At 25.4% G+C, this 26,996-nt stretch overlaps 1 protein-coding gene across 2 annotated transcripts; it reads left to right on the top strand.

Moving 5' to 3' along the window:
* Nucleotides 1–57: 57 nt before the first annotated feature.
* Nucleotides 58–24,565, top strand: LOC126897034 (homeodomain-interacting protein kinase 2). 2 transcript variants are annotated; one of them, XM_050670386.1, is made up of 21 exons: nucleotides 58–413; nucleotides 2,076–2,426; nucleotides 4,100–4,318; nucleotides 4,396–4,488; nucleotides 4,581–4,799; nucleotides 5,245–5,419; nucleotides 5,520–5,740; nucleotides 6,439–6,627; nucleotides 6,700–6,909; nucleotides 10,539–10,745; nucleotides 14,082–14,318; nucleotides 14,384–14,681; nucleotides 14,756–14,895; nucleotides 15,292–15,392; nucleotides 15,463–15,640; nucleotides 15,758–15,909; nucleotides 16,128–16,346; nucleotides 16,413–16,583; nucleotides 18,161–18,367; nucleotides 18,530–18,703; nucleotides 20,312–24,565. In XM_050670386.1, exons 2-20 carry the CDS (start codon nucleotides 2,082–2,084, stop codon nucleotides 18,687–18,689), a joined length of 3,741 nt encoding a protein of 1,246 aa, XP_050526343.1. In that variant the 5' UTR covers nucleotides 58–413; nucleotides 2,076–2,081; the 3' UTR covers nucleotides 18,690–18,703; nucleotides 20,312–24,565. The 2 variants fall into 2 exon arrangements, with proteins under 2 accessions (XP_050526343.1, XP_050526344.1); XM_050670387.1 differs by having other exon boundaries at nucleotides 59–413; nucleotides 14,756–14,841.
* The last annotated feature ends 2,431 nt before the right edge of the window (nucleotides 24,566–26,996 follow it).

Here is a 26,996-nt window from a genome sequence, read left to right as displayed (position 1 = left end):
ACACTGTATTACGTTCTTTTGTCACACTCGCACCACTTCGCTTTATGCGTTCATGAATATGCGTTGCAGAAACAGTTGTGTTTTCGTCCTCGATTGTTGTTCGCAATGGTCACGTCCGCGCGACGGCATAATTCGTACATCGACAATTGTCTGATCTTATCTTAGGCTTTTGTATTTGTACTTAGCCTACAATAGTTATTAAAAATTATACAGATAAATCATTCGTTCAATCGTTTTTAGTCGTTCGCGTGTGGTCATTTTGTGGTGTAAACACGTTAATTGATCAGTGCGAATGATAGTGGATACTACAATATCGTACAATATGGCTATGAAATAAACATAGTTACTCAACTTAGTTGAAGGAATATAATGCGAATTTGTTCTGGCCCGGTAAATTACAAACTCCGTCCCAGGTAAGTTTTATAATTATTTATAATTTTCTTTAATTGAGAGTGACAATGATAACACTGTTATAAACGAGGTCAATATGGAAAGGCTGTCATCGTCAACGTGTTGCTCTGTCATGATTAATTTTATGATTTAGCTGTTTTGTTTGGTAATTTTTTTGTCGTAAAATTTTAAAGTTTTCCTGTAGAATGTTTGTGTTATTTCTATGATTTCCTATTCGTTCATGTAGTATAATCATATGTTATATAATATTTACATATTTTTTTTATAAATATAAAATATAAATTAGTATATAATATTATATTTGTAATACCCAATGCAATTCTTCTGTTTAATCAAAAATAATTTAATATAATTAGATAAGAATCTTTAAATAGTTTTTTTGTGTATAATTGTTGTATTTAAATGTTGAAGATTATAATCATTTAGATTTAGATTATATGTAATTTATAACTTTGTCTCTATATAAAAAAAATATTATAAGCCTTTCATTAATTTTTTTATGGTCACTAATTTAAATAGTATTAGTGGTAACATTGTCAAAACCTCTTGATCTCTAAATAAAGGTGGACTTTTGAATCATTAATCAATAATCTTGAATTTTGCTGGAACATGAATACTTTGACAAAATGATAAGCAAAAATTCAGTTCTATGTACTTTTTATTCATAATATGTAAGAATTAATCTTACTTCAAAAATCAAACATTTTTTCCTGCCATTTATGTGTAATATATATTCTAATGGCCTTTATAGAAAACAATTAACTGATGTTTAACAAGATAACTAATATTTCAAAGCATTCATAGTAATGTAATTAACCCATAAGTTAAAAATCTTGATTAGGTGAAATATATTGTTCTCTTAGGTAAACCTTGATTATTCAAAAAAATAAAATTAAGATAAATCAAAGACAATAATTATAGTTTATTATAAATTGTGATTTTTTTATAAAATTTTGTTTATTAATATGTAGAAGAATTAATGATGAAAATTAATTGTTTGTATTGTACTAATAACAAAAATTTGTTAAAACTTTATTGAATTAAAAATTATTAATTGGAATCGATCAGTTACTTTTGTGTGGCTAAGTTTTGTGTTTGCAAGAATGATTCTAATGATTCATTAAATTCTTTAAGACAAACTTTTTTCTCTAATATTTTGATAACTCTTTCCTTGAGCTTTAAACTTCTCTTAACTTATCAAAGTTTTACTGTAGTCAAATTACATTAAAAATAATTTGTGTGGGTTTATGTGTACAATCTACTCTTAAAAGTATAATTACAATTTTAAGCTAGGAGAGATAAAGTGGTTGTTTTTAGAGTTCAACTCCCACGTATATCCAAAATTCACGATAAAAATTAAAATAATGCAAGGGTTGATGAAATCACACATCCCCTACATTAAAATTAAAAGAAGTTTTTGATTTGTAGCAGTTACGAATAAGCTAAAAAATGTTGGTGTTCTATAAGGTATTCTGAATGTATGAATATATAAAAATTAATTTCAGCTATATTTTTATTTTCTAACTAAATGTTTATATTTTAATTTTTTTTTATGAGATTCTATTATTTAAATCATTAAAATTTTATAAGCAAATTAAAATTGAGAATTTTTAGTTTACTTAAAATTTATTGCATTTTATTTAATTTAGTTATTGTATTTCTAGAGTGACATGTACAGCAGTCAATCACAAGGTTTGTGTTCAGAACGGCTGGTGGCTGATGAAAGTGTTGCTATTGTCACGCATCACAAAAAACGCAAGCTGGACCAATTACACAATGCCGCTTGCGGCACAGAAAACTACCATCATAATAAGTACAAATTGAGTTCATTACACCATCATTACGAGCCAATAGTTGAGTTAGTTTCTTATGAACCAATAAAATATCGTAAACATCATGGTACTTCAAATGCTCCATCCAACATAAAGATCAGTCCATCTTCTGCCCACAATCAAAATTTCATACGAGCATCAACCATAAAATTATTAGATACATACCAACGCTGTGGACAAAAGGTATGCAAATAACTGCAATATAACACATTGAAAACTAAGATTATAAAGTTGAAAAAGATTTTCAGGTTCTATCTATTACATTAAATTAATTTTTAATGTGTAGATTTTCAAGGAAATTGACTTACAAAATTAATATCATTATTATTATAATATTAATTCTTTTATAAATAAAAACGGTAGCACAGTTTGGACAAGTAAAGATGATATCTGACAGTGATTAAAATCACTATCATAAGAAACGCTTCAATGCAAATCTGTAGATAGTGTTTAATTTTAAGAAATTGGTGGATTATAACAAAAGTAAAATTAACTCATATTTTCTTCATTATTCCTAATTAGTAGTTCTATGATTTATAAGTATAATATATGAATAAATATCTATTAGAGTAATTCAATGTAGTATAAAATTGATATTTAATAATTTAGTATTGTAATTTTGATGGAAAAATTATTAAGTAGTTGTTACTTTAATGGAAAACGTGTTTAAAAATTGAAGAGCTTAATATAAAACTTTTCATTAGATAATTTATTGTTTATTATGAATAAATGGTCTACAAGGAATTTTCTGTTAGCAGTTTTAAGTAAAAAAAGTTAAAAAAATTTCGAAAATTACTGATTTTTAAAAATGTAATTTTTGGAGGATTTCTCTTATTTACGTTGAACAAAGGACATTTTTTCAATTTTTAAGGGCAATGACTTCGACTAGATTTTATCTAGTATGATTTGTGATATTTTGACTTATTTTTTATCAAAATTGGTCCATTGAGAGCTGAGAATGATTGGTAACAGACACAAAAAAAAAACATCATAGATTAATTAATACCTTCTCAGATTTGCATTGATGCTAAAAATAAATTAATAAAAATAAATAGCTTCTACTTGTTACTTGTTATATTTTACTTGTATTTATTTAATGATTAATATTATCATTATGATTTTTTTATATTTTGAGATAAATACCATGAAATTAAACTGCTTCTAATCTATAGAATTCATAAAGAAAGTATTTATTTTGCAATTTAGTACACATATCATGATCAAGCATATATTAGTTTTAACTATAGACATAATTTTTATCATAAAATTCTATAAGAAATATATAAATATAAATGAATAGGTGAGTCATAAAGGTATAACAAATCTAATAATTTTTGATCCAATTATCCAAATTATAATTTTTGTAATTATTGACTTCATAGACTACATTCAAAAAATATTTTTATTATTTATCATTAATAAAGAAATATATGTTCTAAATGTCAATATTTTTACTTAAGAGATTATGTGAAAAATTGATAATTTGTTAGACTTATATTAATTGTTGTGTTAACGTATTAAATTATTGTGTAATTAAAAAATACATTATTATGTATTTGTTTAATTAAATTTATATTATAAAAAAGCATTTAATTTCCATGTGAAAAAACTTAATTCAATTTATGCACGACGATTAGGGTCAGAAATTATAATTTTAGTAATAGAATTTTTTGTCTTTTAATGAATATTTGATAGTTATAGTGTAATAAAAGCATAATTAAAAAATTAGCGTCTTGAAAGTTATAAATTATGCTATATATAAGAAATTAATTTGTCATGATAGACTTATGTCTTAATTATATTTTCTAATTTTTGCAAAAGTGAGTTTACTTAAAAATATTTTAATACTTTAACAGCGCAAGTCTTGTGAAGGTGGTGTAATTAATGGTGTTGAATCAAGTGGAGCTGGAGGAGCCAATATTACATCAACGACAACTACTACTACAGCTACAACTGGACAACAAGGAAAACAGGGTGCTGATGGTGATTATCAATTGGTTCAACACGAAGTTTTGTACTCAATGACGAACCAATATGAAGTTCTTGAATTTTTGGGAAGAGGAACATTTGGCCAAGTAATTCCATTAAATAATTTTTTTCTTTTATAATTTTTAGATCATTGAAGTTCTAATGATCAATTTTTGAATTTTAGGTTGTAAAATGTTGGAAAAAGGGAACAAATGAGATTGTTGCTATTAAAATATTAAAAAATCATCCTTCTTATGCTCGACAAGGTCAAATTGAAGTAAGAATTATTAAAAAAAAATATACTTTATACAATATACTTTTTTTTTTAAAGAGAATTACAAAAGATATTTTATGTTATCTAATTTTAAGGTAAGCATTTTATCTCGACTTAGTCAAGAAAATGCAGATGAATATAATTTTGTTCGTGCCTATGAGTGTTTCCAGCACAAAAATCATACATGTCTGGTTTTTGAAATGTTAGAACAAAATTTGTACGATTTTCTTAAACAAAATAAATTTAGCCCTTTACCATTAAAATTTATTCGGCCAATATTACAACAAGTGCTTACTGCCCTTCTAAAGTTAAAGGTAATTTTTTATTTATGTTTTAATATGATTACAACTCATTAGGAATTTTTTTAATTTAATGACTAATGACAATATTGGAAAACATTTTATTAAGTAAACAATAATATCTTGGATTTACATTATTAACTAAAATCAGATTTTGTAATGTAATGAAAATAATGTAAAATATGCTTGTGTCTATGTTAATTAATATTATTTATTAGATCAATATTTTCTTTTAAAATAAAAAACATAAAAATCACATATAATAAAAACATGTAGTTATTTCATGTTATTTGTGGTTTACTTTTTAACTATATTTATTTTTCTCAATGTTGGATTTTGAAATTCTAATATTTTACTTTTTTCACATTTTAACAATTTAATAATATTATAATTAAGTTTCTTTTTATGATTTTTAAAATTTCTAGCTAATATATTTATTGTAGTAACGAATGTATTTTAGGACTTGGGTCTCATTCATGCAGACTTAAAACCAGAAAATATAATGCTGGTGGACCCTATACGCCAACCATATAGAGTTAAAGTTATAGACTTTGGTAGTGCTTCCCATAAAAGTAAAGCTGTTTGTAATACATATTTGCAGAGTAGATATTACAGAGCTCCTGAAATAATATTAGGTATCAAACTTAAATATCAAACTTTTTTTTCTTTGTGATCACTGTCAGCATACTAATGGTTTCTCACAATTATAGTTAATAATTTTTTATAATATTTAAGGATTACCATTTTGTGAAGCAATTGATATGTGGAGTTTAGGATGTGTAGTTGCAGAGTTGTTCCTTGGTTGGCCATTATATCCAGGCTCATCAGAATATGATCAAATTCGTTACATTTGTCAAACACAAAATTTACCTAACCTAGATATGTTAACTAATGCCTCTAAAACATCAAAGTTTTTTTATCGTGATGTTACTTATCAAAATAATTGGAGACTCAAGGTAAATTAATAATTACTGGTAGTAAAAAATTGTTATTATAAAAAATAATAATATTTTAGCTTTGATGCAAAGCTGAAAAGATATCTTATGTTATTATATATATGTATATATTTTTTAAATTAAAATAAAGGCTGCAGCAGTAAAGGCCATTGGCCGTGATTACATGTACATCAAGTGTATATCACAATAAAATAGCTATTTAAATAATTTGATTAGGTTAACAATGAGAGTAAATAACAGTTGGCCACTAGCACATAAGTTACACAGATATTATATTAAGTCAAATAGTACAATAGTCTTGAGAATTTTTGTCATCTTTCGTACATATTTAAGGTCTTGTTTCAGAATTAGGGAGAGGTGGTGAGATATCCCATGTACCTCTCTTTGATATTCATACTTTTGACAATTTGTGAAAATATGTTTGACAGAGTTAGAGATTCCGCAAATCTCACATATTGATAGAGTAGTACTGTTTTTCATTAAATATCCATGAATTAGATGTGTATGTCCAATTCTGAGCGTGTCAATGATAACTTGGAGTTTGCGTGGTATGTCAAGGTATGGGTATTTTTGGGTGTTAGGTTTTATTTCGTGTAGTTTAGTTTCAGTGCTTATACATTCTTGTTGCCATAAGAGCAAACATAGATAGTGCATAAAGGTGTTATTAAATTATTATTATTTAATTTTTTTTAAATAAGATAATGGAAGAACATGAAGCAGAAACCGGAATAAAATCTAAAGAAGCAAGAAAATACATTTTTAATTGCTTAGATGATATTGGGCAAGTAAATGTACCTACTGATTTGGAAGGCGGTGAACTTTTAGCTGAAAAAGCTGACAGACGTGAATTCATTGATCTTTTAAAAAGAATGTTGTCCATGGATCCGGTGACTATTTTTAAATCAATTTTCGAAGAATTCATTTAATTTTAATTTATTAACTAATTTAATGTTTATTAGGCAAATAGAATCCATCCTAATATGGCTCTTGTTCATCCATTTGTTACTCTAGCTCATTTGGTAGATTTTGCTCGTTGTGACAATGTAAAAGCTAGTGTACAAATGATGGAAGTTTGTCGACGTGCTTTACCAGATCATCATTCAAGTACTGGTCAAGCTGTTTTAGTTCCAGCTACAAATGCTAATGTCACATTTGCTTTTAATAATCAGGTTAGATGTAATTTTCAACTACTCTAATTGAAATAATTTTTATTTATAAGAATAATTTTGTTCAATTAAAACATATATGAATTTAATCTAATTAAAATCATAAACAAAATCTCTTTTACAAATTTTGGTCATTTGGAAATATTTATGAATGAGCATTCCATATTTAAGGCATTTTTTTTTTTTTTTTTTTTAAGCTATATTACAATATCTCATACTATAACTATTATAATCATATTGGTGATCTACTCCCAGTTAAAGTATTCCAAATAAGTAAATATTGTACATTAACCAATCCCTAAGTCTAAATTTAATGTAACATATTTACAAGATTGGATAACATTTTTTTTTATAAATTATGATGTTATAGCTCAAGAGCATAACAGTTATTTAAAAAATTAAGGAAAGATTAATTATATCAAAAGTTATAAGACCTGTCAAAACATGCTACTAGACTATTTGTTGTATAAACAGGTGAACTAGATGTAATCAACAATTCTTATAATTTTTAATACATTTAATATTTTAGCTTTGATGCGAAGCTGAGAAAGTATTAATTTTACCATGATGTGTTTTTTTTTTTTGTGTCTTGCCACTTTTCTTCAGCTCTCACTGGACTGATTTCTTTCAACGATACGTCAAAAGATCACAAATCGTATCTAGTTGAAGACATTACCCTTAAAATATGAACAAAATTTCTCTCGTTCCCCTTAAATGGAAGAAATCTCTAAAAAAAATTACAATTTTAAAAATCAGTAATTTTTGACATTTTTTTTCTTAAAACTACCATAACTTTTTTAAAAATAAACAAATCAAAATAATTTTTTTATATTGAAACCTTGGATATTTCCCTTTTATTTGATATAATTTTTTTTGAAAATCTAACACGTAATTTGCTCACAAGGGTAATTTAAAATAGCAACTTTTTAACAAAAACTAACTTTTTCAGTTTAATTTTTGAAAATGTTTTGGGAATACTCCAAGCTTTAAATATATGTCAAATTGAAGCTAATGTTACGTACTATAAATTTAAAAAAAAATTTGTCCTAACAACTTATCTTCTACGTGAAAACGATTGCCGTAGTTAGAAAAATGTTATTTTTATGTTAAAATTTTCTAATTTCGATTTTAAATGTTCAACTTTAAATTGCCATAACTTTTAAAAAAACTTATGTAACAACACAATTTTTTTTTTCAAAATACATTATATATACTTATTTCATTTGACATACTTTTTATTTAAATTGGACAATTTCCCCTTATACAGTAGGTGTTTAAAACTTGAAACATACGTATAAAAAGTAAAACTTTTGAAAATGTTTCCAAAATACTCCGAGCTTTAAATATATGTCAAATTAAAGTTTACAATAAATACTATAAGTTCAAAAAAAAAAAAATTTTGTCCCGACACCTTTTCTTCTATAGGATTATGACCGTCGAATTTCACAAAGAATATAATTTTTATGTAAAAATCACTATGTAACATGAAATATTTTAATAATGGAAATTGTCATAACTTTTTGAAAAATGAACAAATTAAAATAATTCTTTTTTATATTGAAACCTTAGATATTTTTCTTTCATTTGATATAACTTTTTGAAAATAAGATTAAACCTGCCCACTGGGGGAATTCAAAAAAGCAATTTTTGCACACAAGTTAAGCTTTATTTAATATAACTTTAAATTGTAGAATCTTTTTAAACAACAAAAGTTAATTAGAAATGATTACTATGATTTTTATTTAAGTGATCTATTACAGTAAAAATGCAAAAAACATAAAGCTTTTATGATAAATTTACTGTAAATAGTAATTATAAAATTTGCTGACTGCATATTAATCTTAAAAATTTCATTTTTTTCTATTTAATGATGTCAATTTTAAACTTTTTAGTTGAGCTAAAAGTTATGGCAATAAATTGATTTTTTTTTTGCTATAAACTTTCACAAAAAAAAAGTAGGTTAATAATTATTACTTTTGACATATTAAAAATCAAAATCAATAATAATTTGAAAACAGTTATAAAAATTATATAATATATAATTAAAAACTATATATTATATTTTTGAATCTATGATTTACTAATCTGGATATAATTAAGGAAATAGAAGTAGATGTTGCTTTTGTAATTATCCATCAATTTCTTAAAATTAAACATTATCTACAGATTTTTATCGAAGTGTTTCTTATGATAGTGATTTTAATTAATGTCAGATTAAATCTGTATTGGACCCAACTATGCCACGTCCCCACTGTGCTGGGTTTTTTTAAATTAATTATTATTTTTTTATTATTCAAGGTAAAGGAATAACTTTGTTTTTGCTTTCCTGAATAATTTAAAAAAATGGACTACTTTTTATTGAATTAATTCAATCCTTAGTCTTTTATTATAATATTATTGAATTTAGTTTTTTTAAATAGAAACATTTATGTTAAACAGCATAAAAATTAGAAAGAATATAATCTAATTAAGAAAATTACTGTTCAGTAACAACTTTTGGATCTGTATTTTAAAAAATGTTACCATCTTTGTACTATGGTTAGAGGTAGTAGACATTAATGTCTACAGATAAAAATATACTAATTCTCACTTCATCTCTAGTCTTAATATTAAAATATTAATAATATTAATATTATTATAATAATATTATTAATATTATAATATTCAAAAGTTGTTATTCAACACTCATTTTCTTAATTAGACCATTTTTTAGTTTGTAAGTTAATTAAACATAAATGTTACTAATTAAAAAACTAACTAGTAGTTGAAAACTATACTTTTCAACAAGTGAGTGATTTTAAATATCTTGGGGTAAACATAAGCCAACAAAATAATATGCACAACGAAATTAAAATAAGGATATCTGCCGCTAACAAGGGTTACTATGCTTTAGAAAAATTATTCAAATCAAAACTTCTTTCTAGACGATCAAAGGAACGACTATACTCAAGCTTCCTACGGCCAGTGTTAACATATGCGTGTGAAACATGGTCAACAACTAAAGGAGATGAGGAAAAAATGGCTTGTTTTGAAAGAAAAGTACTCAGAAGGATTAGAAAATGAAGTGTGCAGAAGAAGAACTAATAGAGAAATACAACAAATTTATCGAAAACCTGGTATTAACGCTTTCCTCATGAGCAAACGAATTGAGTGGGCAGGGCATGTATGGAGGTCAAATGGAATTTTAAAGAAAGCACTAGAGGGAAAAATAAATGGGAAAAGACCTAGGGGCGGCCCAAGACAGCGCTGGATAGACAGGGTCAATGATGACCTTAACAAATGCAACCAGGAAGTAACGATAGCAGACAGCGTTGATAGAAATAGGTGGAGGAATGTAGTAGAGGCAGTGAAAGTCCTTCAAGGACTGTAAAAGCTGAAGAAGAAGAAGAAGAATTAAAAAACTAATATTAATGCAATTTTAAAAAGGAAGGGATTTATTTATAGGACCAATTTTTTTTTTTTTTTTTTGGAAATAATAGAACATAGGATACAACTAATTTTTGATAAAAAAATTATATCATGTTTTATATTATTTTAGAAATGCCATAAGTCATAATTTAACAATCACTATATATATAGTTGATTATATTTATTTTATACAAAACTCATTCAATTTATATAAATGATTTTAGTATCAGTTGTACAATAGTCGCTCAATGGCTCGTCAGTATGGCAATAGTTCTAATCAGCATCATACTCAACTTTCTATTTTATGTTCTGCTGGTCCTGGAGCATATCAAACTGGAACGTCACCACCAAAACATGTTGCTGTTATGCCTCCCCCACCTCATCCTTCACAACTTCAAATTCAACACTCTACTAGCTTACTTGCTCAACAGGTTTGTTTTTTATTTTAATATTAGTAAAAGGGATGTGATTAATACACTATTACTACTAGTATTATTACTATTATTATCAGTGAATTATATTAGCTTCAAAGCGAAGCTGAGAAGGTGTTATTACTATGATGTGTTTTTTTATTTTTGTCTGTAACCACTTATTCTCAACAATATGTCAAAAGATCACAAATTGTATCTAGTCGAAGACATTACGCTCAAAAATTTAAAAAAATTTCCCTTTTTTCCTGTAAATAGGGGAAATTCCCAAAAAAATTACAACTTTAAATTAATTTATTATTTAAATATTTAATACAAATTATGAAATAGTTATTCATAAATTATATTTTTAAATGTCAGAACTACTAATCAGGTTATAATTAAGGAAATAGGAGTTAATGTTGCTTTTATAATTATGTACCAATGTCTTAGAATTAAACAATATCTACAGATTTGCATCAAAGAGTTAATTTAATCACTGTCAGATATCATCTATACTTGTTCCAACTATCCTACATCCATACTGTGTCATGACCTCACTGTATTACCGTTTATTTTATTTTTTTTAAATAATGTTAGTTATACTAATTTAGAAAATATAGAATTTTATGCAAATTATTATTTTTTCAACCCAAATTATTAGTTTTGCAATTGATATGCACTCTCCACTTTTCCCTGTTCCTAGTTAACCTCTTAAATTCAGTATAGCTTGATAGTCTTGAAAATAATTTGTTTGACAAATAAAGTCTTGAACGTTCTCTGCCTCTTTTTCCTTCAATTTCCCCTTTTATTATTCTATAAATTAATTCATTTTCATGTCTCAACATGTGACCAGTCATGTGTTTATAGTCTTGCTTGATGATTTTGAGTATCTCTCTGCATTCATCTATTTTACTAAGTATGTATTTGTTTGTACAGTGTCCTATCCAACTCACTTGCAGTTTCTTTTTCCAATGCCACATTTAAAAGCTTTTGAGAGAATTCCATATTCTACTTTATTTAGTATTCAGGTTTCAAATCTATATAGTGCCACAATCCATACATATATTTTTATGAAGCATTTTTTCACCTAAATACTTATGCTATTGAAGTATATAATATTTTTTATTTTTAAATATGGCTTTGTCTATGTATATCTTTTTCTGCAGTTAATATTTTGGAATATATTGGATATTACAGTAATATCATATGATTTATGAAATTTTACAAGGTGGTGTCTTCTTTTAATTTTAGTTCCTAGCCAAGTGATTCTACTTCTTGATCATCTGCACCTTCCTCTACTATAGCTTTCCAATCACCCATTACTATTAGGATCTCTTCTCCTTTTGTTAGCTTGTACACCTCTTCTAGACTATAATAGAATATACCTCTTCTATAGCATTATCATATGCCTCAGATGTTAGGAAATGCATTTGAATTAGTATAATATAATTTGATTTAGTTCTAAGTTTAATAAATATAAGCCTATTGTTATATGCTATTTTGTTCACAATTTTGTTTATTTCTTATTTATAATAAATCCTACTCTTGAATGTCTTTTTAATTTTTGAAATATTACTCGGTTTTTTACATAAATTCTGTTCCTTAACTTACTTGCTAAAAATGTTACTTATATTTTATATTTTACCTATGGTAAAAAAAAAAATAATAAAAAAAATTTAATATTTTAATAAACTGACTATTTGGTTTAATTTTCTTTTTCTCCTAAAATATAAAGTTAAAACAAGTTATTATTAAATTATAGTTAAAATGAAAATGTGTGAATGTATATTTTCTTCTTTGTCCTCTTATCTATATTAACAATTTGGGGTCAGACACCTTTATTCTAAACTTCAACTTAAAAAAATCTCCCGCATTATTTATGCACACATTGTCTGTCCTCATATTGCATTCAATATCATCCCTCTAGCTCTTTTTTGGTCTTCCTCTACCTCTTCTTCCCTTTTATGAAAACATTTATTTTCATAAATGTTCTTACAGCTTCCAGTTCTTCTCTCCTTATAACACTCTGAACCATACATCATAGCTGATCTCATTATAGTCTTATAGAACTTACTTTTTACCTCATTGGAATTCTCTTAACGCATAACACACCAGACGCTTCTCTCCACTTCACCGACCGGCACTTAATCTTGTGTCTTATAACCCTGTCAAAAACACCGTTCTTTTGCATAACTGATCCTAGATACTTAATAATTTCCACTTATCCTATCGCGTCCTCGCTTATTGTCACTAATCTCATTTCACCTACTTTGTGTTCTTCTTAGTGAAACAAGTAATCCATATACTCTGTCTATTATTCCTACTTAATCTTAATTCAAACAATTAAATACCACACAGATTTTTTCTCCTTTTATTTTTCTATTAGTTATCTTACATAAAAAACTGGCTTCAACATTAAATTTCCAGACAAAAATCCAAACTGTTTTTTTGTTACTGATATTTCTCCTCTTATTCTTTTGTCTGTTAACTTTTTCCAAATCTTCATACTATAACTCATAAGCTTAATGCCTCTATAATTTCTTGTATATCTCCATTGCCTTTAAATATCTGCACCATAATACTATTCCTTCATTCTTCTTTTGACATTTTCCATTCTAATAAAAATTTTTTAAAAAAATTCTTCAAATACCTTTTGCCAATACTGCCTAATATATTCCATACTTCTGCTGGCACTTCATCGGGTCCTATGATTTTATTCTTTTCAATTGATGCCACAGCCTCTTAACCATATACACCCACACACACATTTATATTACTTTTTGATATATCACTTAAAAATTTTAAAAATGTAAGGAAAAGTTAGTATTTAATGATTTAATAGTTAAGTTTAACTTTTAAAAGTTACATATAAAATCTACCCATAGTTTTTTCTTATAATAAATTTAATATTTATTATAGTTCATAAAAATAAATCAAATTTTTATTTGTAAATTTGTATACAAGAGTCATTATTTAAAAAAAAATTGAAGGGTATCATTCTTGAATCACACTATGTATTTACAAAAAGGATGTTTTTACAAATCAAATAACTTTTAATCCAGTGATCTTGCATTAATTTTTAGATTTCAACTTTGTTAAAAACTATTTTTTATTATTTGTCTCTAGTAAGAAAAAAATATAAATAACAATTTTTATTTATATACATTTTTTTTATTATTGATAAATAAGAAAAAATATGGTTTTAAATATTCCATAATTATAAAAATTATTTAAAAAAAAATAACACTTAGTTAATTGGTTTGAAAGTTATTAGATTTTCCAATATAATCAGGGTAGACTACTTATATATATATATATATATATATAATTTATATTTAATCTTAATTTTATTACTAGTCTGGAGGTGGCCAGCAACAGTATGTACCAGTATCAATGGTTGATGGTAGTCGTCAAATGATAGCTACATGGCCTGCACCCCCAGCACCTCATCATCGTCAAATGGCCATTGTGCCTCCACCAGGTGCAGGCGCACCATCAGGTACTTGGCATTCAGCATCAGCTGCAGCAGCCGATTGGGCTACAGCTTCTGGTCCTAGACCTCTCATAGTAGATTCTACTACTGCAATATTACAAGTAATTTGTTAAATTATATTTTATTATTAAAAAGAAAAATTTAATAAAAATGGTAATTATTTTAGGATCAACGTTCAGTGGCCTTTACTACAGCTGATGTTTATGATAGTATTATAGAAAGTCCTACTGTTGTTGGAACAATTTGGGGTAGTTCAGGTAATAATGGAAAATCACGTTCAAACAAATCTCATTTAGCTGCTTCACAGTCTCACCATCATCATTCTCTTTCTTCCTTCAATCATCAAGCACCTTTAACTCATCATCATCACCATCTACGGCAAGATAAAAAAGAGTCTGTCATAAGTACAACAAATCAACTCAGCCCAGTTAAAAAACGTGTTAAGGAAGGAACTCCTCCACAAGGTATAGATTAAAAAAAAAAAAATTTTTAATTTGATAGTCTTAGTATTTAAGAATAAATTTAATTCTTATTTTAGAATATGAAGGGAGAAACAATAGAGGAAGTCTTAATCAAGAAAATGTTCCTAACTGGCATCAACCTTCACCTAGCTACAAACAACCAGTATGTTATGATATACAGCATGTTTTTGAACTCAATGTAGAACTATATAAAGTGGTATTCTATAAAATATACTAATTATAGATTTTTTCAGAGTTTTCATAGATTTTTCTTTAGGGTTACTTTAAAACTGAAATAGATCGAACTTAAATATTTATTGCAAAATTCTCATGTTAATTATTTGATTTTATATGAACATTTTTATTTTTTCATAAAATAACAGCACTGTTTCCAATTAATAAAATGTTATTTTGAGTAATATATTATTTTGTACAGAAATTTTAATGAAATTTCTATAAGGTTCTATTTTATTTATAAATATTTTTTTAATAAGTACTGTATTTATAAGTTTTTTTTAATTGTTATACTATAACATTATAATATAATATTTAATTATTTTAGTTAGTACTAAAGGATAAATATTTTTTAAAAATTCTATTATTATATTTTTAGGGGAATATTAAACAACACACAATAACAATTCATGACACTCCATCTCCTGCTGTATCAGTTATTACAATATCTGATAGTGAAGATGAAGCTTCAACTAAAGGGTAAATATTTCAAACTAGATTTTGAATACTTAATATTAATAGTTTTTAATGATCATTTAATATATTTCAGTATTGAATTAAATATTAAAGCAAATCGTAAAAATGTCATATCTTGTGTCACTGTTGGTGAAAGTGATAATGAAGATCATGTGTTATCAAAGCATGTACCATATCATCAAAAACATCTTCAGGGTTTGCGTTCTACTCCAGTTATTTATCAACCTCAATCAAAAAGTTCTAATATACAGGTACACATTCTAAATTTTTTTTCTCTAATATGTAATAATAACAAATATTTTAAATTTCATTGTTCAATTTATATTTTAGTTTTAATATTTAAATTATTGTATGTATTTTTTTATTAGAATGGAGAATTTTTACAGTGTCAAAACAGTCCTTCTAGTATTGAATTAAGTGGTCAATATTCATCAACTAATACTTCAGCCAATAATAATTCTCAACAACCAATATATATGCCCCAGTTACCAAGTGAAATAAAACATGAACCACACTTAAGGTAATTAATTAATTAAATTATAAATTAAGTAAGAATAAAAATTGTTTCTCAGTTTTAAATGAATTGAAGTAATGTATAAAATAATATTAATGTATTTTGCGGTCTTGAGTTTTCGGCCTTTATTTGGGTATTACTGTAGTATCAGTTTGATTTAAGTTCATGGTTTTGAAAAAATTAAACAATATTTCATATTTATAAATTTTATGTTCTAATTTTAGTTCTTCCCATATTAATAATACCCTAACTCAGTCACAACTCAAACGAATGGTATCTAAAGTACAACATACCCATCAAAATCAAGACTGTAATATTTTTAATTCACCTGGAACAAATAAACAAGAATTACCTCAAGCTATTGAATATTATTGTAGTGGAGCTAATTGTAAAGATCCTTATCATTATGTTTCGCCACATGATCAGCATATAGTATATGCTAGGTATGCATATAATTAAAATATTGATAATTTTATCATGAAAGATACTTAGTATTTATTTTATTTTAGTGATAAACGTTTATCATATGCAATTCCGTCAGCTCACAAACGTAATATAACAAATCCTTTGGACTATCAACTACAACCTCCTGTAGCCCATTCTAGTAGGGATTCTCACATTATAACGGCTCCTAAAACAGCATGGACTCAACAAGCAATACCTGTACATCAAGCTTATAGGTATATTATATTAATTAATTTTCATTCATTCATCATATAAAAATGAATTTAACAAATTTTTGTCAAGCAGTTTAACATTTTATTATTTATATTTAATCATATCATGATTTATATATTTTTGGTTTGAAATTTTGGTCTGATATTTAAATTATTTTTTTAGAAAACATACATTAGTAATATTTTTGTAGTAAAAATCCCTATAATTATATAAATTCAAAATTAAATTCTGTTATTTACTGAATACTTATTAATTAGTAGTCAACACCATTGATATGATATTTCCATAACATAAATGCTATAAAAGATTTATTTAATAATAGGTCAGTTAACTATTTGTTGCTTATTAATAATTAATTAACACAAAAGTATCATTTGATATTTTTATACTGAAATTATATTGTGTATTTTTCTTCTTATTTATACTGTTATTATTTATTTGTTTTAAAAATAACCGGTTATATTTTATTTTTAATAAATTCTATATTACTCAATACAAAAAAAAAAATTTCTTAATTTTCCTATTAAATTATCTTTAGTTTTTTAATAATAATTTGTAATAATCAAGATGTTACATTATATCCATTATGATTATTTATATAATCTTCATTAATAAGAAGAACTGATATCTTATTTTATTAAGTTTTTTTTATACATTTTTTTCTTTGTAGCTAATTAACTCACTTGAATACTTCAAGATGATTGGATATCATCTCTACATTGGAGATTAATTTGTTAAATTAATTTATAATCTATAAATAATTATGTTTTAATAATAAAAAAAAATTGATGTATAAACTTATAATTACCCAAATCTTTAGGTGTGGTTTCTATGTGCACAATGCAATTCAAATTTTTACTGTGCAATTAATTATCTTGCCACACAATTTTATTATTTTCTATTTACTGCAACTGATGCACCAGACCATGGTGAACAATTAAAATTTCATTTCATAAAATATTATTTTTAAGTTTATATTGTAGGGTGCTCCATGTATTAATTAGGTTCATAAACTTGCGTAGTGAACATTTATTTTTTGAACATACTTTTAAGTATAAAACAAAAGTTTCTACTAAATTTAATTCTCTTGGAAGGAATAGAAGAAGAATAAGTGTATCTTCTTCAGAGGAAAATGGACATAGAAATTTAAAGGGTGGTGGCTCATTTTTGACACCTTTCAGGAGTAGTCATTTTGTTCAGTTGCCACCGCGCGTGAGACTGCCATGCACCATCATTAACTATCAAACTAACTACCATCATTATCAAAGAAATTAGTTTTATTTAATGTTACGCAAACCAATAGTGTGCAGCTAAAATTTGAAGCGCGCTATCTCCAAATGCATATAGGAATTACACTTTTCGTTTTTTATTTTAGTTATTTCAATTTATTATACGTACATCACTGTATATTATTATATTCTCAGTTCATATTAATTTTTATATTTTAACTTTCTAAAATTTTGTAAAAAAATTCATATAACTTATAGTTATTTCAGTAAAATCTTTGACAAATAATTTACAATAAAGTATGATTTGAGAACTTTCAATTTAAAATATTAAATTCTTTTAACATTTTTAGGAGTCATGTGCCTGATTATACAACTGCCCATCTTTCTCCGCAAGCTTTAGGAGCTAATCGTGGGTTATCACCTCTTGCAGGTCAACCATTATACCATCAAAGTGATATTTACCGCCGACAAGCGGTTTATGTTACTACTGGGCAACCACCTACAGCTGCAGCATATTTGCCATCTCCACAAGTGCCTGCTACTGCATTTACTACTGGGTAAGTGACTTATAGAACTGCAAATTATCTCACAAAATTCATTAGCCACTATTTGAGTTTTTTTTTTGAGGGTGGGTTGAATAAAATTGTATATATTTTTATTTATAGTATTATTTTTTTATTTATATATCTTAATAATTTCTTTTATTAATTTTTTTTTAGACCTATTCCACCTCCAGCTCATCATGCAAGTGCAAGACCTTTATTAACAACACACGCCACTCATCCTTTGCCAGCTCATATGCAACCTACAGCAGTGTATGGCTACTTAAGTCCAGCTAAAACTCATCATCAGTATCAACCATTATGGTTCACTGAGTAGGGTTTACTACAGAGGTAAGTAAATATATTGTTATCAATGTTATTTGCTCAAATAAATATTAAATACTATATTAGTATAGTTAGAATTATTAGTATAGAAACTGCAACATCAAACTCCGCTAAAATATTACAATATAATAGTATTATAATTTTTGTCCTTTTATAAAAGCTTATATTTTTTTTTATATGACTTAAATATAAAATTTGTAAGTCAAGAACTGTAGTCGATTGGATAGAATGATACATCATACCCTCACTGTTCACGGTTTGATACTCTTAAGAATAAATGTTTTTTTTTAATATTAGTACTTTTGATGGCCATACCTTAAGTAGAAAGAAATGCCAATGTCTGCAGATTTGTGTTTTCTTTTTCTATCCTTAGCTATCATATTTTTTCCATTAGTCTTTTTTTATCAATACCTACCATACAGACTGTTCGTCCTTTTTCGCACTGTTTGATTAAAAATTGCTTATACTCATCGTACTTAATAAGTATTAATGCATCTCTATGTGCTATATCGAACAAATCATTTAAAGAATCGCTCAATTCAGTTCGCTGTTTATTCAAACTTTCACTTGTTCTATTAATAGTTTTAGAGAGTGATTGCCACACCTCATAAATTACAGTATGATATAAATAGTACAAAATAGTTAACGTTATAAAAATTAGAACATATCGATAAAATATTTTTACTATATTTATATTTTATAAATTACAATAGCTACAATATTATATATAATATTTTTCATAAGTCTATAGCCTAAAAATGTAAAACACTGAAATATTTAATATTTTTCCAAAACTTTGAGCATTATGTGCGCCAAGTTAATCAAGTAGTATAAAGGTCAATTTTTTTGAGATTATCTATAGATATAAAGGAACAAATTTACGCTTCTCAAATTTTAAAACTTAAAAAATTTCGACCACCCTAATATGTATATGTATGTATGTATATTATAATTATAATTATATCAAGACTATTAGTTACAAAGTGTTAACTTGCATTGTATTAGTTAATAGTTTTTTAAAAAAATTTTATATTTTTATTTTATTTTGATAATTTGAAATAATTTAATATAAGAAAAAAGTAATACAGTGTGAACGTGGCATAGTTAGACAAGTATTAACACTTCAATGTAAATCTATAGATAGTGTTTAATTTAAAAAAAATTGTGGATTTTTCCAAAAGCAGAATGAACTTCTATTTTCTTATTTATATCCTGATTACAAGCTTTATAATATATAAGAATAATATATGAATAAATATTTAATACATTTTACAATTTCGACAGCCATTTGCACATAGAAGATAGATCGTCAGAACAAATTTTTATTTTTAATTTATAGTATATAAAATAAGCTTTAATTTAACATATGTTTAAAGGGTGCAGTAGTTTTCAATTCCCTGCTCACAGGGTCAGAATTTCAAAAAAGTTACAAAAAACATCATAGTTAAATTAATATCTTCTCAGTTTCGCATCGTAGCTAAAATTCACTGAAATATTTTATTTACTATATTACAATTACATGTATTTCTTTTAGTGAGAAAATTATAAATATATGCCAATATAAACCTTTCATTTATATTATATTTTAAAAGAAATTTTTTATTATATTTACAGGTCTGACAACAATTTAATGGCAACACTACTTAACAACAAAACAGAACATCTAGTCGTCAAAGTCAGACCTCTGTATATGTGAACAGTAGACTCTGAACTCTTAAGGTTTTCATTTCCTTCTGTGTACATATGCTATTTTTATTTTTAATTTTAAATGGTACATTTTTCTTTTCATAGTACTATTTTTAAACTAATCATTCGTTGAAAAATAAAACGAAACCAAAAAATATGACATTTCAGACTCATTTATTAACACATATATATTTATAAATAAATTAGTATTAAACTAAAATTAATAGAAATAATAAAAAAAACAAAGATGATCAGTAATTTAGATATTTACCTTGACTGGTTTTTTTTATTCATAAATATTGCATTTTGATCAACAATTTTTTTCTTAATTTTTTATTTTTACAAACTCAAATGGCTGTTAAAAATGTACAATAAATCTACAAGAAAATTACATTTAAAAGTTCTTAAGTACATAAATATTTCAAGAATAAAATAACTAGCCATAATATAATTTTCTTTTTAAATAATATTAGTGAGACATAATTACTTATTGAATTATTTTTATTTATTTTTAAACTATGAATTTTTAACTATAGAGGACTATATATATAAATATATATTTATATATATTTGTATATATCAAAAATATATTTTTATTATATTAATACTTACAAATATGTTTGATTTTTCTATTCTATATTCATCATATTAATATTTTAATTTTTTTATAATTTATATTTAAGGTATGAATATTACGATTTTTAATTATTTACAGCCGTATTATTTAGTTGTCACTGTAATTTGTGTGTTTTATTGTTGTGACATTATTTTTATTGGTTTTATATACTTACAAGATTAGAATAGTTTTACAATATGGGTGATATATAGAATTAGAGTATTTGTTGAACATATTATTTTTAAGTTTTTATTTTCATTATAATTGTCACTATTAGTTATAACTTTTATTTTTACTGATTGATTACAAATTCAGAATAAAGTATAAATTAACTATATAAATAAGTATAACTAACACTAAACTAACATAACCTTTATGAAATATTATTTTATTACTATTATCCTTTTTACTATTTAGCTTTTAATGGTTGTGGGGTAAAATACACCTGTAGTACATAAAATATTAAAGAATGACAGTATTTAATTAGTTAAAAAATTTTAAATATTAAATTGAAATATTTGAGTTACTATTTTATATTTACGGTAAAGGGATAATTTAAATCTTTATATAAATATAAACTATAATTAACTATACTATATTAAATCAATATAAATTAAATATAAATAAAATATATATTCACGAAAAAATTCTTAGATATTAGTATTTTTCCACAAATAATAGATAGTTATATAAATATGTTATAATCAATCTTGATCATTGCTTAGTACAAAAATTACTCAATTGAATATTAATAATCATAATTACTTATTTTTTTACTGTCATTGTATTTATTATATTAGTAATAATTATTTAAAAAAAAGTCATTTTAATATTTTTGTTATTCCTCAACATTATGATACACCTTTATAAAATTAAACTTGATAATAATTTTTTGATATATGTATAATTATTAAAGTTGTTCTTACATCTTGCATTAAAATAAGTTTGGCATTTAAAAAATAATTTTAGAACAAATTGTTACACTACATTTTATTACAAAAAGGAGCTTTCTCTATGATTTTTTTATTTAAATTATCCATAACTATGTTCTACACAGTTTTATTGTGGGAAAAATGTCAAAAATTCCTTTATATGTGTGTAGTAAAATTTTTTTTAGAAACTAGTTGATTTGTTTAAATTGTATTTTTTTTTATATAAAAAAAAATATATTACCTATTAAAAAAAATGAAAATTAAAAGTGTCTTATAGGAGAACTATATACAATAGTGCCATAGAATATAAACATATAGATCCAAAAATATAACTCATCTAGTTAAATTTTATTTAAATATAATTAAAACTAAACACAAAAATCTTAATTTTTCATTATAAAATGAATTTCTTCTATAAATAAATAAATAACTGTTTAAACAACTCTGTATATTTTGGAACAAACATTAAACTAAATATAATATTATGAGTTCATTTACAGTCTATAATTTTAAATAATAGCTAAGATTAATATTTTGTACTTTTACATTTTCACGTCATTTAAATGATGTGTAAAGTGATTATTTTTCAATGTTTAACAAGATTTTGCTTAACTTTTTATTATTATGTTTATTGAATAATAAAATTATGTAGTAACAATCATTAAACTATTGTCCATAATCTTAGCATTAATATTTAGTTAGATTTTAGGTAACTTTTCATTATTGTATCTTACAGGGAATTAAAATAATTTTATATGTGAATTTAAATATTATTAATAAACAATTTTTCATAGTTTTACGAAAAAAGTGCTTATTTTAAAAATAAATTATAATTTCAGACTAAAATTAAATATTAGTGAGAGTAAAATATATATTTAATAATATTTATACATTTATTATTGTAGTAATAACATAATTTATTGTTTTATAATTATATTAGTTTTTAATTATTTGAATAATTTAATATTCAATGAACTTTTAAGTTCTTTAATCAGAAAAACTTAATGATTTTTCCTTTAAAATTTTGATGAGTGAAACTGTTTTTACTTTTCTTTGCATACATTTTTTATGTAAGAAATTTTTCAAGTGATATACCTCGTAAAAAATTGTTTAATATTTTATGCTATTTAAATACAGTCAAATGTATTTGATGTCATAATTGAATTCATAATTTGAATAATGACTTATATTTTCAATTTTTAACTATAGTCATTAAAAAAATTGTCTTGTATAATAATTATTAAACTATTTAATCATCTTTTGTTACGCATTTATAAGTATTACTTGGTAAATGTGTAAGAATATGTATGATTTTTAAACATTTACATGTATATTTAAAGTTTAATGATACTAAAAAGGTACATAATGCTGAATTATATTAGCCTATAGAATTTTGTTTGTTAATGTAACATTAAATGACAATTATTTAAACATTAGTATAATTGTTAACATAAAACTTATTATTTGTTTGAAAAATGTTACATATATCCAATTTGTAGTTATTTATAATAATCATAATAATAATAAATGCTTTCAATGGATAAAATATCAAACCAAATGTTTTTTGCTGTATAACATTTCCGAAGTATATAAATTATGCTTTTTAATTTATTTATTTCCTGAACAATATTTTTCATTTTTATACAACTTCTATTTAACTTTTTTCATAGTATTAAACCAATGTATATCGTGATAATTATTATGAAAGTATATTTATGCTATGATTCTAATGTGTGAAATGCTATTAATTATATTTTATTATGTCTTTTTCTTTAGACCAAAATTGTATTTATAATTTATGTATTATATAAGTTAATTATTATCTGCTCAGTACAAGGAAATAAATAGGGTTTATATGAGCATGAACTGTAGTTATATAAAGGAACAATTGAACATTATTTAAATGTATAGTTTTCATGAAATCTATACCTTATTCATATTATGGACTGATAAAAATGTGGCGGTTCATTTAAATTATTATTATTTTTTTAATTTTTAAGATATACATCGAATACAATCAATTAGAAATTACATAAATTTCAAAAACATTAATTTCACAATTGTTTTGGATAAAAACAAAACAACTCTGATGTATAACTACTGTGATATTTGTTGTTAAATGTTAAGTAAATTTTTACCTCAGTTGGTTTTAATTATCACCCAGATAAAGTGTATAAGACTGTATACATTTATACTTTTTTAATAAATCAATTTTTTAATACATATTTAATTTGTATGTTTTCATTTATTATCTGGCACTAAAGTGATTGTATTCTTTTTTCAATTGTTCGTTTTTTATTTTTTGATGTATGAATAATGATAGATAATTGTATTCAATGTAGTATAAAAATATTATAATACATTATTACTTCTAGGTTGACCTTATATTTGTACTGATTGATAATACATAAATTATTTACATATTTGTTTATGTATAGTTATAATATAAATTATTATAATCTTAATAGTTTTTAACTATCCACTGTGTCGCTTTCATATTATTTCTATGTATATTTTTTTATTATTACCATAAAATTATTGTATTCTAATAAAAATGATTGTCATCTGCATTAAGCTGGTGTTAGGGTAATAACCTATTGGAACAAAAATAATAAACATATAAAATATGCACTATATATGAGTTTTTATTATAACATTTTTACCCAATGCTAATGGTGATTGAAGGGAGTATGTATTGTACTTAGTACCAGATTCAGACTAAAACCTCATTTAGATATTTGCTTTTAACTCTCCTAAAATTCATCCTTAAATGCAACTAAGGGACTAAAAGATACCACCCCAGCCCTTATATATTTTATATAACTACCATGATAAAAAAAACATAATGTTGAAGAGTAAAGTATTGTAATTACCTTGAAGTGAATATATCAATAATCAAAAGTTGGTCCAAATATTTATTATTTGTTTAATTAGATGAAACCGCTGTGATTGCTTGGTTGCTCGTTTAGTCTATTCGAGCCCTAATAATAAACTCACGGGATCTATAAGTTGTGCCAAGATTCAGGTTATAGCAGAACCAGCTTTTATTAGTAAAATTTAAAAATATATGTATAAAACTTCATACATCAAAATTGGAGTCTTGTTGAAGTTTTAAGTACAATTTATTTTATACGGTTCCTATTTATATCTTTACTTAGTTTAAAAATATTAGTACATGACATTTTGTTTTTTTTCAATTAGCCATAGAAACAATAAATTATCTTATTTTTAACACGCTTATATTAGTTTCACATGTATGTTGTAAGTTTGTAACTCCACGCGGCACGTGTTATTATGTCGCGTATGCCGTCGTCTATGACCTTGAGACTAGACCGTCGTAACGCATTCACCCCACCCCGCTCACCAGTCGGCGCCTTCACTATTTTTTTCTGTATAATTTTGAGTATTTGACTGACCAACACCGCGCGTTATACGCCGCGGTGCAAAGTCCAGCAAGTGCCGCACGGCCGACGACGTACCGCCGCTAATGATACCGTAGTATTCTTCCTGTTGTCAAAGTGGCAACGTCAATAAACCGATCTCCACTCGCGCACCGTCGACATCAACGCTGCTAACCTTTTGACGCCCGAGGATCACGCCGGACATCGCGTCGTCGACGCCAACGAAAGTGCCACGATATTATGCGAAGATTATATATTCTTACCATCGCCGCTAATATTAATATATATATACATATATATATTATTATTTATATATACGTATATGTTAATATTCATTTATATATCCCTACAGCCGACGCCGCTGCCGCCATATATGCCTCGCGCCCCGCCCGCCAACAAAACACAGCTATACCTCGTGCATGATACGTTTACGTACTTAAGTCGCTTTACATGTATATATATATATATATTAATTACTATTAAAACTTATATATTAATACGCTTTATTCTCATTAAGAGATATATAGGGTATTTATTCCGATTACAAAGGATGATTCCCGTATCGTCATTTTACGTCACTACCTCCACGTTGCGCGCCTGCTGCTTTCCTTGGATGTGGTAGCCGTTTCTCAGACTCCCTCTCCGGAATCGAACCCTGATTCCCCTTTACCCGTTACAACCATGATATTGATAGTAACTACTATCATAACATGTAACTAAAAAGTGAAAAATAAATATAGTTTAAAAAAACTAAAAAACACGCTTTTAAAGAACATCGAACTAAAAAGTTAAAAATAATTTTTAAAATAAGCGTAAAACAATAATGAACGAAAAGTACTAGTATTATTGTGATAAAAGCGTGGGTGCTTTGTGCTATATTTTTCGTATATTGAGCGCCCGACGCTTTTATCACAATAATACTAGTACTTTTCGTTCATTATTGTTTTACGCTTATTTTAAAAATTATTTTTAACTTTTTAGTTCGATGTTCTTTAAAAGCGTGTTTTTTAGTTTTTTTAAACTATATTTATTAACGGGCATATAATAGTTTCACATATATGTTGTGTTTGCTGTTTGTAACTCCACGGGACACTTGTTATCGCGTATCCCGTCGTCTATGGCCTTGAGACTAGACTATATATATACGTATATGTTAATACCCATTTATATATTCCTACCGCCGTAAATGCCTCACGTATAGCGTTCCCCCCGCGCACCGCCCGCTCATTAAATACGGCTATACCTCATGTATGATACATTTTTTCGTACTCAAGTCACTTCACTATTTATATATACGTATATGTTAATATTCATTTATATATTCCTACCGCCGTATATTCCTCACGTATAATAATAATAATATGCCCGTACTACTGTTATTTTTAACACGCTTATATTAGTTTCACCTGTATGTTTGTAACTCTCCACGCGCCACGTGTTATTTCCGCGTACCCGTCATGAGACTTAGACTGTCGTAACGCATTCATCCCACCCCACGCCATACTATTCCTGTATAAATTTATTTTTGGTTATCGTATCCCCGTATACGTGTGCATGTCATCAATATTATATATATATATATATATATAAACAAATTTTTATTGTTTATTACTAGAGATAAACATTTAAAGATTTAAATTTTTTTGAGTTAATATAGATGGATA

Source organism: Daktulosphaira vitifoliae, unplaced genomic scaffold, assembly GCF_025091365.1.
Source record: "Daktulosphaira vitifoliae isolate Bord-2020 unplaced genomic scaffold, ASM2509136v1 Scaffold_1, whole genome shotgun sequence".
NCBI lineage: Eukaryota > Metazoa > Arthropoda > Insecta > Hemiptera > Phylloxeridae > Daktulosphaira > Daktulosphaira vitifoliae.
Note: the sequence above shows the minus strand (reverse complement) of the source record. Positions and strands in the feature narration are given on the sequence as shown.